This window comes from Dermacentor silvarum, chromosome 1 (assembly GCF_013339745.2).
Source record: "Dermacentor silvarum isolate Dsil-2018 chromosome 1, BIME_Dsil_1.4, whole genome shotgun sequence".
In the NCBI taxonomy this organism is placed as follows: Eukaryota; Metazoa; Arthropoda; class Arachnida; order Ixodida; family Ixodidae; genus Dermacentor; species Dermacentor silvarum.
This window is the reverse complement of record NC_051154.1, coordinates 113,798,483-113,816,663: the sequence shown is the minus strand read 5'-3', so window position 1 is coordinate 113,816,663 and position 18,181 is coordinate 113,798,483. Positions and strand designations below refer to the sequence as shown.

At 47.4% G+C, this 18,181-nt stretch overlaps 1 protein-coding gene across 1 annotated transcript in view; it reads right to left on the bottom strand.

The window, feature by feature from the left end:
• LOC119435413 (guanine nucleotide-binding protein-like 1) overlaps positions 1–18,181 on the bottom strand; it is a 59,829-nt gene that overhangs the window by 4,775 nt on the left and 36,873 nt on the right. The window contains exons 10-11 of the mRNA XM_037702284.2: positions 10,696–10,855; positions 5,580–5,723 (exon numbers count right to left, since the gene is read on the bottom strand). Coding sequence (XP_037558212.1) covers positions 5,580–5,723; positions 10,696–10,855 — 304 coding nt within the window. The remainder of the gene's footprint in view (positions 1–5,579; positions 5,724–10,695; positions 10,856–18,181) is intronic.

Here is an 18,181-nt window from a genome sequence, read left to right as displayed (position 1 = left end):
GAGAGGCGGGTCAAAAAACGGCAATTTTCATTAAAGAAAGAGGTTTTGTGTTTTTAGTTGTTTCAGCAACATTGATCTCTCCTATTTCACATATGATGAAATCAGAGCCAGAAATTATCGGGAAAAGTATAATAAACTTGGTTAAAACACTCGAGGTGGCAAGAAAAGGCACAGATATGACACATTTTCAAGCGTGCGATGCGTCAAACCGCGGTGTCGCACGCCATTGGGCTCGGGCAAGGTGGTAGGCCTAAGCTTTTTCTCTCCAAGGTTAGCTTTGCCGCATTACAATCTCCCCGGGAAGTAATAATAATAATTAACAGAAGTAAACAGCTTTTATTACTTTCAATCGCATTTTTCTCAACTTCATGTTTTGGGCCAAACAAGGCGTTTGTGCACAACATTTTATGTACTTATTGTGTTCCAATCAAGACCACATTTGATGGGCGTGATTTTTAGGATATGTAGAATGCACTTATATAGGATTTAATGCAATCACTTAATTTTTTAAGGATGAAAATTTTTAATCTACTCGGGTACCAGCCACGGAATATGAAGCACCAGATACGAAATTTTCTTAAAATGTTGCCTGTAAAGGGAATCACATTATCTTGCTTATTAGCACTCAGTGGAGTGTTAGGGATAAGAAAAATAATTTTGCACTGCTCTATCATGCTAACTGCTATGTCCAGCAGCTGCACAAACACGCACTGCTTCTCACTTATGCATGGCACTTAGGACATGAAAGCATCGAGATATCCTAAAACTAAAAGTAGATTTCGAATGAAGAGATCAAGCTGTACAAGTGGTAGAATTTTCATTCGCCCAGCATCATTATTTAAAAAGAAATATTTCTGAGGAGCATCTCCCCTTAAGTTGCCTCGCTTCAATGTTGCGTTTTCTTTCAGCGGAAATTGACAGACAATGTTGACAACACATACTTCCGGTTGCTGTTACCATAGCAACATTGGTCTCGTCACTTTGCTGCACTACAGTGTACTAGATAGCTGCTGCGCATGGGTGTTTTTTCTCGTACTACCAAGTGGCATGAGTAGCACATCTCCTTTTGAACTTGCCTCTACAGCAATTGCACAATTTCCCGAGGCTCAAATGAAACATTGTCTTTACGGCTGTTCATGCAAGTATGTCGGCAACATGCACATTGGCTCAGCAATGGATGCCGCACTCCGGACTTGTGTTGAAAGGCATCCTAACATAACGAGCTTCGACCATCATATGATGGTGACACACCTTGACGGTGCGCAACACGGGAAGCAGAGGACCTGTTATTATCAGATGTGGGCACTCAGGCTGGCTCGCCCAACACCCACCTTACTCCATTCCACACATAGCAGGCAACACTATGAAGGCTAGAAAGACTTCTCTCGCTGTTAACATCCGTAATCAAAAAAGAGTGTGTCACATATGAACGATAGTTATACAGTAAAAGCTCGTTAATTCGGATTTCACGGGACCGAAAAAAATGTCCGAATTAACCGAATGTTGAATTATCGAGGGTATCAAGAAAACAATAAACAAATGCTTACCACGTCACACGCTCTTATTCGGAGTATGAATCAGCAAATTCTGCTTCTATTTTGCATAAACACAATGCGGAAGCTGCAACTCTCGTCATCTCGCGACTGATTAGAGCTCGCAGCGACGAAGGCCTCGCGACTTCCTCCACATCGCGGCCACAGCGCGCGTCTTCATCTAAGACGCACTTTTCACTAGCGCGCGCACATCCCGTTTATTTTTTCGCCAATGTCGCCGGGTCGCTGCCCATCGCGATGTAGACCATAACGAGCCATAACGGCCTCTTCCTCTTCACAACCACAATCTCTCTCTTCATCATTGACAGCTTTGCACTGAGAAAAAACGAAACTATTCTTTGCCGCAACCACGGCTGCTGTCAACGCGATCATGCATGGCGACCTTGCGGTTCTGAAGGCGCGCGGCCGACGCACGCAGAGTCAAACTGAAACTACTGTTTGCTGCAACTGCGGACGAAACCGCTGTCGATATCGATGCGATCATGCATGGCGACTACCGAGTTATGAAGGCACGCGGCCGACGTGCGTACCGAGTCAAAACGAAACTACTGTTTGCCGCAACTGTTGCGGACGGAATCGCGGCCGCTATCGAGACGATCATGGATGGTGACTACGCAGTCATGAAGGCACGCGGCCAACGCGGTGCTATGTGCGGCGGTAAGCGCAAGCTTTAAAGGCACAAATAGGCACGAAGCCTTCCGGCGTAGCTGTCATTCCAGTACAATTTTTAGTGATGACTACAGCCAGCGATGCGAACTCCGTCGCTTCGTTTTGATGGACGTTGTTTTGGGCGGTCCATTCATGTTGCGGAGGGTGGCGTCGCTTACAGTGCTATGGGCGCGGACCATTCTTGTTCGGAGGGGTGGAAGGGCAACGGGACAGAGGCGCGCGAGGCTGGCGATGCGGAGAAGGATGGAAAACAACGCGTGGCGGCGTGAAATGGCTCAAATTTCTTTTCTTTTTTTCTTTTCAAGGAGTTCGTATTCCATTCGCTGTCGGCACGGACACTGAGTAAAAACAAAACTACTTTTTGCCGCAACCGCTGCGGATGAAACCGCGGCCGCTATCAACGCGATCACTGATGGCGACTACGCAGTTTTAAAGGCACGCGGCCAACGCGGTGCTATGCGCGCCGGCAAACGCAAGAATAAAAGCTTTAAAGGCTCAAATAGGCACGAAGCGTTCTGGCGTTGCTCTCATTCCCGTACGATTTCCACTGATGGCTATGGCGATGCGAGCTCCGTCACTTCGTTTCGGTGGACGCAAACACCGTTATGGTAGATTACACTCTAGTTATGGCTCGTTTGCGGTGCTCTGCGCTCGCCGAGCACCGAGAGTTGTCCGAATTAACCGTTGTGCGGCCAAATACGTCGGCATTAACGAGAGCTTCATTGCATTAAATAATGAAAACGCCTACCGGGACCAAAGGACGTGTCCGAATTAACCGATTTTCTGAATTAACGAGGGCAAATTAACGAGCTTTTACTGTATAGGTACACCCGTGAGCAAAAATATACAGACCAGGGATTGCACGATAAAGCTGATTTATTAAACTGCCTGCGAATGCAACTTGAAATTGAGGCCTTTAGTCCAAACTTGGCATTGCAAACTTTCCAGTGTACTCCTAAATTTCAGTTTATGCATGTTAATTACGAAAAAATTCTGTTTTTTTCGGCGACCCTGTGGTCTGTATACTTTTGCTTATGGGTGTACATGCCATTTTTTTTTACAGCGTAAGCTGTTATGGGCTCATTCCAATAGCCGTTTCGGGTCGCGATGATGCCGCTGCCGCCGCCCCGTAGCCACTATCGCATGCGATATGATTTCCGTGCTCACGTTGGTTTCGACGGGAATTCAGGGCGCAGGCTCCTTTCCCAAGCGTATCACCCCTGAAGGAAGCCGAACGCCAGGCCGGGGTACGCTTGTACCCTTTTGAACCATTGGGTGCCCGGCGGCGGTGGGAAGTATCCGTTCTCCGCTGGGATCGAACCCAGGCCTGCTGCGTGGGAGGCGGACACTCTACCACTGAGCCACGCCGTTCGGCTGCTTGGCTGGGCCAATGCCTCCTAAAAATTGGCTGGGCCGAACGGCGCTAGCCATCAGCTATGGGACGCGTCGGCGTGCACGTGCGACAGCGTCCCAAGCAGGCCGCATCGGGCGCGTTGCAATGGGAGCGAATGTGACAGCCGTAGTTGCATTGTCGGCCGCTTGGCTGGGCCGAACGGCGGTAGCCATCGGCGATGGAACGCGTCAGCTTGCACACGCGACGGTGTCCCAAGCGCGTTCCCGACGCATTCACTCAAATTACTAGGTAGTACTGTCGAAACGCTCGTCTAGCTTACGCTGTGACTGTGCTGCGTGTGCCGCGCAGGCCTGGCATTTTTTTAAGTAAAATTCAGTTTCATACTTAAATGTCTCAAAATATGATACATTTATTAAAGAAGGTGCCAGAGATCTGAGTCTCTTTACCACCAAACGAGTGTAGTGACATGCTTCTGCGACCAGTGGCCATAGAGCATCATCGCCTGCGCTCGCCGGCCAAACAAGTATGTTGCCTATACTGGAAGCACAAATGTGCACAAGTAATATGTGATTTGACATAAACTTCTGTCCACAAGTTGTTGTTGTGATATATGAAGTAGGTATTCTGTAGAAAAATTCGCAGATCAAAAACAACTGCCCTACGAAAGGTGCGGAGTGAGACCTTTATGACTGCACTACTTGTGTAGCTTTCGCAGCGTTGCCTGCTGAGTATGAAACAGAGTATTGAGCATTGCCATGCACCTCGGGCCACGTCACCCACTGAGACCAATCAGAGCATGTGGTTGTCCGAGCGTCTCGACGGTGAGAGGGCTCATTGCGGCGGCCATATCTATGCTATGCAGCATACACAGTTACGAGCAACTGTAGTGCACAACATTTGCTGTGTGTGACAGGGCTGGAGTGCGCACTCGTTCTTGTGTGCCCCCGTCTGGCTATGCTATGTGGTGCGGACCAGCTTTGTCCAACAGGGATATAGCCAAATACGGATTGCAAATTTTCAAAAGCTATCAGTACGAAGTGATGTCTGCCAAGGCATCTAGCCAGGAGCAGCTGGGAGTGAGCACATGCTGGGGCAGCGTATATGTGGTCTTGGCTTACGTTTCGTGTAGTTCAAGGCTAGTTGAGTGTTTCAAGACCAAGCAAAATTAGCGAGACCAGACAGCTATGACACCGATAAGCACTGTGGCCAAAGTTTCTTTCCTGAGTGGGCAAGCATGAGCAGATAATTGTCGGCTTCTTCTAGAAATGCACAATTCTTATCGAAATTTGAAATGCAGATTATTGCTTACTTCGGCCAGTTTAGTTAACTGTGTCAATTAATATACACAGTAAAAGTACAAAGAAGCACACTGATCCAAGCAACCTTCTTGATTGATGTTAGCGATCGGCCAATAGCAGCCACCTATGAGAAATTTCCGTATGACGAAACGTGCAAGTCGCCGGCAGCTGCGAAATGGGTAAGGAGAAGGCCTGTGTTTGAAAAGAGGGTGTTTGAGAAAAAGTAACTTCGTGCTGCGGTAGTGAACTCCATGCGCCATGCATGACTGCAAAATTTGGCCAAGATGTTCACAGAAGCATATGCTACCTGCAAACCGCATTTTTTCACCAAGCCTGAGGGGTCGTTCAGGAACCCTTTAACGTGCACCTAAGTACACAAACTTTCGTGTATTTTCCCACCATCAAAATATGGCAGCTTAAGATCCTTAAATAGTATTTGCAAACTATTTGAGCATTGTTCGTATATTTATGAATAGCGACTATATTTGAATGGAACACGGAATCGAATAGGGCAGAAGATAATTTATCATTCAGAAGTGTTGAATATTCACATGTCCCCTCATGTAATGTTCCTGCTTGGGAGTCTTCAGGCATCAATAAATCCACCGTGACCTTAATTTATGCAAGAGGATGCACATTGAGTAGCACTAAAAACCTTCCATTTTTGCTGAAAGTAGATGTCTTTTCATTAGGAAAGGAACACACCTTTGCTCTGTGAATAACCTTGTGGCCGAAATGCGAGGCACAGTGTTCGTCCATCGAGGGCCATGCGCAGGAGGCTGTTTGCTGCACGGTAGGCATCAGGGCGTCCTGCTTTTGCTGTCAGATAACCTCGTTCCACAGCCCAAGCTGCAAACAGTTAAGATCAAGCAGAGTGATCAAGACACAAAAAGGCATGCAAAGGAGTATGGGTTTGTGGGTATGCAAAGCCACTTGGGGACGCTACTTCTAAAAACTCCCTTTGAAAATTTTCATATGCTAAAGAAACGGGAAACCAGGGGGGGGGATCAGGTGAATGGGAATGCAACTCTGCTGTACTTTTGCAGCGAGTATTTTTCTATCGCACATAATTCTTGCTTTTCTACTAATATGGCTTGTAAGTAAATCCCAACAAAATAGACAGCGTCAAAATAACACAGTAAGTAACCACCAGTTTTATCACTGATTGCACCTAGAGCATCAAGACAAAAAAAAAAAAAAAAGACAGCAGCACACATACAAATGACAGGAAGAAGCGCACAATAGTAATATCACACCACACTTGACTCACCATTCACAAAATAACCGAAGCTCTTAGTTGGATATGGAAGTCAAATGTAAGCTTCATACAGAATGAATGAATTCTGGGGTTTTACATGGCAAAACCACGATTTGATTATGAGGCACATCGCAGTGGGGGACTCCGGATTAATTTTGACTACCAGGGGATCTTTAACGTGCCCCCAATGCACGGGACACAGGTGTTTTTGCATTTCGCCCCCCATCGAAATGCGGCCACCGTGGCCAGGATTTGATCCCACGACCTCATGCTTAGGAGCGCAACACCACAGCCGCTAAGCCACCACAGCGGGTGTCCATACAGGCAACCTTTATTCTTTAAGTTTCTTTTGCATTGCTGTTTGCATTTTGCAAAAACCTCCATAACCCAATAGTCATGCCTTATAAAAGTCATACTTATGAAGAAAAAAAAAAGTATCCACAAAAACTGAATGGCCAGATAGTACAAACGAAAAGCCAACAGCATAAGACGTGTCGACTTGTAACAATATTGAAATGCCACGAAAATTGTATTATTATCGATAATTCTTATAACCAGGTTGCATAGAAAAAAGACCACAGCACAGTTTTACTGTCAGTTAACTTTGCCTGCTTGGCACAAAGACTTAAATCATTTTGCAGCGTGTCTAAATTCTGCACCTGGTTCAGCGACAGGACCTTTGTGGAAACAAAAGTCTTAGAGGGACTCAATCATAATGCTACGGACCAGTATTCGTGATGACAAAGAGGCTAGTGGTGTGAAGACGATGACGCCGCTTTGAAGCTAGAGCAGGGCTGTTGCCTTTTGGCCAAGTGAAGTGTATCCATTTGTAAATATTATGGGTATGCGAATACCGAATAATAGATTTTGAATCGAATCTCGAATCGAATCAAGAAAAAAGAAATAGCCGGATATCGAACATAAGAAAATGTTTAACAAAGCTTAATGCTTACAAATTTTGGGCAAGAAATACAGTCCTGCACACGCTCGGGAGTCTCCTAGCATTGCATAACAAGAATGTATCAAGCTATCAATAGCATAGGTACATAGAAATAAAGACATACAGTACTATCTACTCTTACTAAAGGGAACACCAAATTAGTATGCCAGGACTGTTTACAGCTCACTTTTAATAGTACATACAGTCAACAACCGATTTTCCGGACGCCCGATTTTTCGGACATGCCCGATAATTCGGTCGCCTTCGTGGCACCGACCACGTACCCCACAGAGTCAACGTATAAAAACGTCTGAAATTTCGGACGCAAAAACACTTCGCCATTCGATTTTCCTGACTTTTTGCCTGACCGCAGGTTCGAAACGGCATTAATCGTAAACACCACCACCGCCATTTTGATTATATCGCCTCCTGAACCGGCGCTCTCGTACGCAAATCCGCTGGCAGCCATAGCCACCACCACGTCAACACGGAGCCTAGCTACTTCGACGTTCGCTACCAAGTTTCTTTCTGTTCGGTGCCATGTTTTTTCATTGAAGCAATTCGCTGCTGTTAGCAATGAAGCCGACTCCGCCTTTGTAATCCTCGCCAATGTCTTGGAAGCTCGGAAAGGACGGCGCGTTGCATAAAGCCGGTTCCCAAAAGTAAGCTTCGGCTCAATACAGCAGTGTTACGCGATGAAGCATACGCGAAGTAGTGCGGTGAAGTATAACAAAAGTGGGAAGAGACAATTGTCACGGGACACGGTATGTATACATTAAACGCGTGCACCCGCCGTATCCTATCACAGTACGAGCTACGATACGCCTAATAAGTACTGGCAGGCCTTCAGAGCTATTTCAGATGCGCCTGTGGCGATTTGAGCCCTTGGGGGCAGTAAAATTCATGCATTTGCTTTTTCTGACGTTTTCACGGGGCCCCTACGGAGGCCGAAAAATCGGACGTTGACTGTACATGAAGGTTTGGAAGATATTTTTTTATCAGTAATATTTCTGATGAACACAATCAAGTGCTTTTTTACTCTGAAACTAATGAATTAGTGACATTCTGCGGTACTGAACACCAATGAGGTTCTCAGTTTATTAGTGGACTGTGTTTTACAGCAATCTTTTATTTATTGCGTAGAAAGTTTTGCTTTTCAGTTTCTCTCCAAAACAAATGCAGCAGATCAGAGTTGGATCTATATACAGCGAAGCTTCGCGTGAGTACATAAAGAGTCGATACACGAGTACACACACACATGCACACACACACAAGCGCAGACGCACACAAATTATACCGTGCCTTTTTGTTAAGCAGAGTTGCTGACTACTAGTGACTATAACGGACACCTTGAATGCATCATGGTTTCAGAGGCAGCATGCGCATACATACGTACTTTGCACAATTCAAATCCATTTTATCCGCAAGAACTGTTTACTTCCTCATTATATGCGAAGGCCAGCTTTCTGGTTTTCTTTCCCCCGCATGGCCGCCACTGCCACGGTTGCAAGCACAATCTGGTGGTTTTGCAAGGAACCCAGCGGCGCATGTGGTCCGCTATTATTGGTTGGCCTATTCAGCAAGGGAACAGCCAGGCCGCAGCTCCCACAATGAGAAACCCCCCCCCCCCAAAATAAATTTCTGGCTACGTCACTGGTGAGGGGGCAATACAGTATAGACCACTTATAACATAATCACTTATAGTGCAGGACCGGATATAGTGCAGTCTTTTCAGACTCCCATTAATTTTCCCATAGCACTCCATGTATACACGTATCGCTTATAGCGCAGTTGCGGGAAACGAAATACCGGTTACAGTGCGGCTGCCTGGAAGTACGCAAGTCAGCGGAGACGGCGAATGCTCCCCTCAAACGGGCGCCCCAAGGAGTGCTCGAGGGAGAAAGAGAGACGAAGTGGAGGAGAAGGGCACGTGGTGCGAACGAAGAGCCAGTGAGGCTGAAACCAGAATCTTGAGTGCGAGTCGTGAAATATCACGGCGCGCATAGTGAGCGAGCGCCACGATAACGGCAGTAACAGGGAGCGGGCGGCGCCGGCACATCACGGCGAAGGGCGCACGCGGAGACCGTGGAATGTGAGGGAGGTGCGCGGCAGGGAAGCGGATTTCGCCCCAGCAACTCCGCCGCTTCGGTGGCTCCCCTCGCCCTCCCTCGTAGCTCCCTCACTTCCGACTGTCACCGTGCGCACCAGCCGCCGTGCAGGCGCAGCGCTCCAGCCGGCCCGGCGCCAGCTCCCCGAAGTTTTCGTTTTCTGCCGTTATCGGGAAGTGGGCGTTTGCCGGCGTGGGCAGTTTCGTTGGCCGGCCTGGGACAGCGCCGCTGCTTCCTTCTGAGCGTGCAAGTCAACACGTGACTAGAAAGTAGAGGAAGCATAACGGAGAAAGAAGGGTTCACTGCCATTTTCTACGCGTGGCTACGGTAGCGTGGCTGAGACGTCGGCACGTACACGCATGTTCCGGCGCAACACAGAATCGGCGACCTTGCCATTTGAGAGAGAGTTTTTTTTCGCGTGCGACATTGAGGGGTCTCTCCTAAGCTTTTACTCTATGGCGGTGCCGGAGCAATGCCGGTCGGAGGCGCCGCCGCGTGATTTGGTTCGAATTAACGAGATTTGACTATAAATTGAATGCAAACGTTCTAGCCGCATTCATCGACTGTCACATACGCGTGGCGGCTCAGTGCACATGTTTTGCATATGTGCAGGCCTTGAAGATTGTTGCTTTGGTTATAGTGCGGTACCAGCTTATAGTGTGGATATTTGCGACTCTGGCGACTTACGTTATAAGCGGTCTACACTGTATATTGAATAAATGTATACTGTCAAAACTCTGACTCTATTGTTTCTGTGCAAAGCCAGGAACTTTTCAGCACTCCCTCGTATACATTGAAATGGAGGTGTTGCAGGTTCATTCATTATTGTGTGAGCTTCCTGGTCATCAAACGAGCTGGCATAGTCGGAAGTGCTGGTGAAAACAAGCAAGCGCTGCAACCATGTCGTGAAATCACGCTGACTACACGAGGCGGGCTGAAAAGGGATGTTAGGACTGCCGGGAAGCAAGGGAAGAGAGAAGCATGCGGCTCACGTGACCTACTGATCATGCATGCATGCGGGCGAGGAAGGTGGAGAGAGATCTTGGGGGAAACCTCCATCTCACATTCGCACTTGGAGCAGTCGGTTGAAGTTTCAAGGCGCGAGGAGCATGCCACACTTACACATGTACACGTGATGTAGTGCTATCATATGGAACTTGCAACCCTATTTTACTTTTTTCTTCGCACTGGCTCACACTTTCACATTTTTCTAACTGGCAATGTGAAATGAAAGCATTGTAGTAAGCAGTTTACTTACTATAGAACACATTATGAAGTAGGTGCCACGGTTTTTCGTTGTTACATCCAATATTATTATACAAAGCAGTAGTGTTCTAAGTGGACTTTACTACTACTATACAATATCCATGCAGAAGGCAGTACCCTGGCCAAACCAGTGTATAAATGGCTCCCTTAGAGGATGCAGCAACAATATGCTGTGATAGGACTAACAGCAGCTTAACAGATACTTTCTAACTTATAAAGACTCAAAAGTGCCCAGAAATTGAGACTCACCTTCACAAAGATCAAAAGCTGACCAAGGTTTGTGAGTGTCACCAGCACCATCAAGTGGTTGCAGCTTCAGAATACCTGGCAAGTCCAATCGTTCTGCTATGTACTGAATGGCTGAGTAGGGCTCTCTCAGCTGAGCTATTGGGAAGCAGCCAGTGAGCACCTGTATTAGATGACATCGATGAGTGTTAGTCATTTTACATACCAACCTGGCATACTCAACATTAGGAACACAAAAATGATGTACAGCAAATCCTCATTATAACAAAATCACTTTATCCATAAATTTTTGGCGCCCCGATTACAGAGCATGTAGTTTAGGCCAGATTATTCAAAGTGCAGTGACGCCAGTCTCCACTTAGTATAATGTGTGAAACGGGAAATCCTCATGGGACTGCACGGTGCAGCATCTGAAATGGCCCTTTCTATTTCCTTGTGTCAACCTAGAGATGCAAACTGCACTGCAGAGTGCCCTGTAGAACCACTATTGGTGCCTAACTGTATCATGTAATGATAGCAGCTGCGGAGACAACAGCTGCAGTGAATTTTTCCATTCACATGCCCCCACTATATAGCGCAGATGTGTATCAGTACACATTTTACAAGCTCCTGTGCTGTTAAGACTGTGTTTTCCAATATATTAGTGCCTATCCGCTTTTAATAGTATTCCGCTTATAATGCAATACAGTTCCTGTCCTGATGAGCTTGTTGTGATTTCAGTTTACTGATGGAGTTCCCAATTGCACAAGTTTCACTAAACTATGGCTGCTATAAAATGAACAATGGGAACCTAAATGGCAATCTTGGTTTCAACCAGCACCAATGAATCTGTTACGAATAATGTGAACGAATAGAGAAATTCTGAAACTAAAGACTGTTTTAGCTCAGCGTCACTCACACTCTGCGTACCCAGGTACCACAGAGAACTGTGGGTGAAGAGATATTAGGCTGAACTGCAATGCGTGAAGCTACACTTCCATGTATTTTTTTAAAGCACAATGTATCATTCATTGTTTCCATATGCTTTTCAAAAGAGAGGGTTTTTGACAGTGAATTGCAACTACTAAATCCACATAAGTTGCACAAACATATTAGAGGCAGTAGCAATCCCCTATAAAAGTTACAATTTCCTTTCTATATTACACTTTGGAAGTTTTTTGACAGAAATGAAATGCAAAATGCACATGGGCTTAAATTTTGGCTCGTCATGTTGTTTTATTGTAAGTGTGATTATGTCCTTTCTTTTTGTACTAAACTGCGAAATCTTGTGTTTGACCACAAGCTGTGCTGCTAAGTTTATGCACAGGGTCACAAGTGTACTCAAGCTAGAACACTGCAGCTTTTCGCCTGCCGTCCCAATTTCCTATTTTTGAAGTTTAGAATCTATAAAATAAAGTTTAAACTTGGATCACTGGGTAGTTCATGGTCTAATGAGTAGATCATCTGCAGTGCCCCAGAAGTATTGTATGAGATTCTGTTTCTTCATTCGTATCTATGTCACCATTTTCCCACCAATTTAGGTCACTGGGTAGTCCACCGTCTAAAGGGTAGATAATGTGTTGCCCCAGAAGTCTCAGGGGACCATGTACAAGGAGCTCGTGTATGAGTATGACCGCAAGCATCCCTTGAAGCTCGTGTATGGGGCGCTTTCCCAGGCAACCAGTCTCGACGGCCTGTATCTTACCAACGCCAGGGGAGACTTCAAGTTCTGCCACACAGCAGGGAGCGCTGACCACCACCTCATCAATGAAATGAATCAACTTGCCAAGCAGAGGCTGTACACGATCATGGAGCGGACACAAGAGTTTGTGGACAAGCACAACTTTAAGATGCACGTGATGCTCACTGTCGTCAATGTGCAGTCACTTGATGCCCACGTCATGGACCTCGAGGGAGACTCAGTCATCTCCAGGATGGGCGTCCTTGCGCTCTCATAAATGTAGAATGACTGTCACGGAGCGGCATATTTTCGAGAGTTCGAGTGGTTCTGACGCCAGTTAACGCCCGCCAAAAACGTGGTGTCTTCACTGTGCGGCGTATAAATTCGAGAAGGCGACACGCCGAATTACGAGCGTCAAAAACGTGGCCTCACGGGGTGGCATCTCGTTTCGAGACGCGACACGCCGATTACGGATCCCGAGGTGTGCGTGGGCATCGCGTGGTACAGTGCCGGGCTCGACCTTGGCCCTTAACCTCGGCAGAGAGGGGAATCTACCGGCCCTCGTCCATGGTGAAAGGGGCGCAGCCAAACCTTTGGGATGAGTCGTGAATTAATTAGGTGAACTCTGCATACCGACAGTGCCCCTACATAGGGAACTAGGCAAAAGAGAGGCTATTTAAGCACAGGTTTTGGGCCCTGCTATTTAGTCTAGAAGCTGAACCTATGCGCTGCTGAGAAGCCATCGGGGGGGGGGGAGGCAAGTGCCGTCCAGTATCGCCTGGGCCACCTGGCCACGTCGGAACTCCAAAGAACTAGTTGACGTACGAGACGACAAAACCACCGTCTGCAACGAAGCTCACGGTAGTTCGCCTCAAGTTAGCTCAACCTGCTTGAGAGAAGACGTCAAATCTAGACTCCCGGGAAACCCAGCCCAGCAATCGCATCCACCTTGACAAGATCGGCCCGCCAGCATTCTTCGGGAAAGCTCTGCGCGCCGACTTCATGGTTTATGGACTTGCTGCTGCTGCCCGGCCATGCGTATGACACCATTTGTTTTCTTTTGAACTTTGATTTCTTTTGAACTTTGTTTTAGTGAAATACTGTTAAGTGTATTCTTGTGTATTTGATCCTCGCACTGTTTCATTTTTATATCTACTGTTAATTGCTCGTATTTATTTGTCTTCATCATTGTGTTATATTAGGTTCAGGTGTGTTAGTCTATCGTGTTTTTTTTATTATTTATTTTATTAATTTGTGCATGTTTATCAGATGATAAATATCTTGTTTTTTTTGTTTACTCCCGACTCTGACTCTCTCACTGTGTTCGCTCGAGTACGGAATGACCAACCGGCTTGTCTATCCCGTCGATCGACTTCGCGCTGACGACGAATAGGGGACAGCAGTGACAATGACCAACCCACGCCTATCAGCGAGTTTCGAACTCATCGCGGACAGCATGCAGCTCAACTTTGGGTGTGTTGGCATGCCCTGCACAAGAACGTTCTCATGGCCATTTCACGTCAGAAGTGTCATGCTGCGCCTGTTGCCCCACACCGACGATATGCTCATGCACAATGGCATCGAAGACATCTGCATGGGCTACATCATGTACAACGGCCAAGACATTGTTGTCGCCGCTGTCTACATCAGCTTGGGGCCACCAAGGAGATGGTGCAGCGATTCATGTCCATGTACCTGACAGCTAACACCAAGATCGGGTTCATGACCAGCTACAACTACTCTCAGGAACTGGACATGCTGCTTTCCCTCTAAAGGACTTTAACATTGACCTCTCAAAGCCCCAAAACGCATAATTTCCGGAATACATGAGGGAGCCTCGTTTGGCGTCAAGCGGGCCTCCCTGGACATGGTGCCCACGGCCAGGACCGGCAGTGTACTTGGTTATATTTTACAGCGGAGCTGTTAAGGCCTCGCTTGGTTTGTCTCGTCGTGCGCAGCATCGCCAAGCTGGGAGAGAGTGAAAGCAGAGCACAGGAGGAGAGGAGGTGCAGAGAGAGAAAGAAAGAGAGACAGACAGAGAGCAAGAGAAATAAATAAATAAAACAAAATTATTTTTCTTGGCGAGGCGGGATTCGAACCCGGGTACCCACAGTCCAAAAAGCAAGCATCAGAACCATTGCGCTATACACCCACGCTTGCAGAACATGCATTTATGGGAACCATATAGTTGCATTGTACCGATGATTGTAACATAACTTGCTATGGGTGAGATAGAGAAAATGAGAGCGAGAGTGAGAGAGAGAAAAAAAAGCAATATAAACTTTCTTGGCGAGGCGGGATTTGAACCCGGATACTCGCGGTCGAAGGTGAGCGTTATACCCACTACGCTATACACCCACACTTGCAGAGCTCCACTGCTTTATCAAATTTCACAAGCGTGTGGAACTTGCTTAATTTTTTTTGTCCGCTGAATCAGACACTTTAGGCCTCTCTCATGTATGCATCGTACTTCTCTACCCATTTCCCCCTGCCTGCCACCATCACCAACGGATGAGAAGACGATTCAGTGCTGTCTACAAGTGCTGCCGAACCGATAGATACTCCGTCTTAAAATGTATAAATGTACAGTAAAACACGCATATCCTGTGAATATACAGTAGAACCTTGTTCATACTTTATGAGAAAAAAAAAAAGAGCAAGAAAAATGAACTGGGAAAACGTACGATCCGAAGTCGCTAAAAAAATTTGGCAGACTCAAATTTAGTTGACGTCGACGTAATGAAAAGCGTTGGATGAAATGTTGCAGCACGAGACAACAACACGCACCTAGCTGGTAGGGCCTCAGCAGTACCGAGACGCACTTGGTGTTTTTGCGGCTTCGACAAGCTTATGTTTGCGCTCCTCGAATTTGGCCTAGCTCAGCAGCTTCCTTGGGAGGGGCATTTTGGTGAGAATTTTTGACGTTTCCACTCGGCGAGAATCATTTCAGCACGAGACGCTGACATACGTCAAGCTGGTGGAGCCAGAGCGGCTTGAAAGACTTTTGTCGTTTTCCTATTGCATAGTGTTCTGTTACGGGCCGGGGTTTGGTGAATTCTCAAAAGCATCTGCTTGGAGCTCGAACCAGGTTGACCATCGGAGAGGGTCCGGCAGGGAAGAAGAGGTGACGTAAAAACAAATAACGCAAGTTTAATACAGTATAGACCACTTATAACGTAACCGCTTATAGTGCAGGACCGGATATAGTGCGGTCTTTTCAGACTCCCGTTAATTTTACCATAGCACTCCATGTATACACGTATCGCTTATAGTGCAGTTGCGGGAAACGAAATACCGGTTACAGTGCGGCTGCCTGGGAGTACGGAAGTCAGTGGAGACGGCGAACGTTCCCCTCAAACGGGCATCCCAAGGAGTGCTCGAGGAAGAAAGAGAGACGAAGTGGAGGAGAAGGGCACGTGGTGCGAACGAACAGCCAGTGAGGCTGAAACCAGAATCTTGAGTGCGAGTCGTGAAATGTCACGGCACGCATAGCGAGCGAGGGCCACGAAACTGCCAACGCCGGCCAACCCTCGCTTCACGATAACGGCAGTAAACGAAACTTCAGGGAGCGGGCGGCGCCGGCATGGCACGGCAAAGGGCGCACGCGGAGACCGTGGAATGTGAGGGAGGAGGGCGGCAGGGAAGCAGATTTCGCCTCGGCAACTCCGCTGCTTCGGTGGCTCCCCTCGCCCTCCCTCGTAGCTCCCTCACTTTCAACTGTCACCGTGCGCGCCCGCCGCCGTGCAGGCGCCGCCGCTCCAGACGGCCCGGCGCCAGCTCCCTGAAGTTTCATTTTCTGCCATTATCGGGAAGCGAGCGTTTGCCGGCGAGGGCAATTTCGTTGGCCGTCCTGGGACAGCGCCGCTGCTTCCCTCTGCGCCGTAGCCGCAACGTGCAAGGTCAACAAGTGACTAGAAAGTAGAGGAAGCATAAATAAGAAAGAAGGGATCACTGCCATTTCCTACGCGTGGCTATGGTAGCGTGGCTGAGACGTCGGCACATACACGCATGTTCCGGCGCAACGCAGAATCGGCGACCTTGCCATTTGAAATTTCCGGCGCGTTTTTTTTTTTTTTTTGTTCGCGCGCGACATTGAGGGGTCTCTCCTAAGCTTTTACTCTATGGCGGTGCCAGAGCAATGCCGGTCGGAGGCGCCGCCGCGTGATTTCGTTCGAATTAACGAGATTTGACTGTAAATTGAATGCAAATGTTCTAGCCGCATTCCTCGACTGTCGCATACGCGAGGCGGCTCGGTGCACATGTTTTGCACGTGTGCAGGCCTTGAAAATTGTTGCTTTGGTTATAGTACGGTACCGCTTATAGTGCGGATATTCGCGACTCCGGCGACTTATGTTATAAGCGGTCTACACTGTACATGGTTACGGGAAACGTTCAGAAATGTTCAGCGTGCATGCACCTGCACGCTAGGGCAAAGCAAAAGCGTTCTCCATGTGGCTGATTGCTGGCTTTCTTAACCCTCCACCATCCTGGCACTCTACCCCTCTCCTCTCCCCCACTGCAGGACAGGGCAAACCAGATGAAGTAGAGATGGTGGGTGACAGTAACGGGGTGAACGTCCTCAATGGGGGATGAGAAGGGTTGCAAGGCAGCACGACAGGTTTCATCTCTGACCCTCACGACGGAAACGTCTATTCATGTTGACAAGCGAAATCGTTAGGCACGCCGTTTCCCATGCGTTTGCATGTGGTCCGGGCATGGCCGCTCTAATCGAATCATAACAGTTCAAAGACAGCGGCAGGAAACTGAAATGAAATTCGGCTGGTGGGCGACGTCGGAATGTGATGCCGCCAGAGCGAAACCTGACACTCATTTCATGCCGCCTGTAGCAGGGATGGCGGCGTGTTCGAGTTATCGCCTATTAAAAGCGTACAGTATGCTTCGAATGGCACCAATGGCCCTACGCCACACGCGCTGTCAGACAGATAAATAAAGATGCTTATCACGAATGCGGCATGCGATCAATCCGCGAGAAGATTTGCTAGTATCAGAATAGGAAACTAAATGCACGCCGGCGTTTTCACTTGACGCGGGCAGGCGAGTACAGCGGACAAGCTGCTGCAGCAAGCGGCTACTGTTTTCGAATGCCTGTGCTTCGCGGCTTTTGTTGTTTACATGGGATCTAGTGGTTGGAAAACGTATCATACAATACTAGTTTGGCGATGTACTGAAAATTGGTGCCGAAATCTTGCGTTTTCTGGGAACATATTAACTGGCACAAAAGAAGCGTAACTGTATTGGGTTATTTCTGCCTTCTCAATCATGAACATTGGCGCTGGGAAATAGTACAAAACGGGATCGCATCAAGGTTCTACTATACACGTACATTATTGTATATAAAAAATTTATATAGAAAGCACCTCGAGCACAATAATAAACACTTTGTATTGAATATATCAGACAATTCTGTCTGTCTCATTAGTTCCACCATCATAAGAATCCTCATCACATATAATCACTAATTACACACCCATCGTAAGAAAGAATGCTAATCGCATTAATGTCACCAATTAACAGTTAACGTCATATTTTTTGGACTCCCTAGGGGTCGCGAAAACGTGCGAAAAATCGGCCAGTCCTAAAAAATGAATGCATGCCTTTTACTGCCCCCAAGGGCTCAAATCACTAAAGGCACGTCCGAAATAGCTGTAATAGCTATTTCGGACGTGAAAGTACACTTATTAGGCGTATCGGTGCTTGTACTGTGACAGGCGACAGCGTGTGCACGGATGTGAATACACATTGTGTCCCGTGACAATTGTCCCTTCCCACCGCATAACGCTGCTGCTAAGCTGGCATTCGGGAACCGGC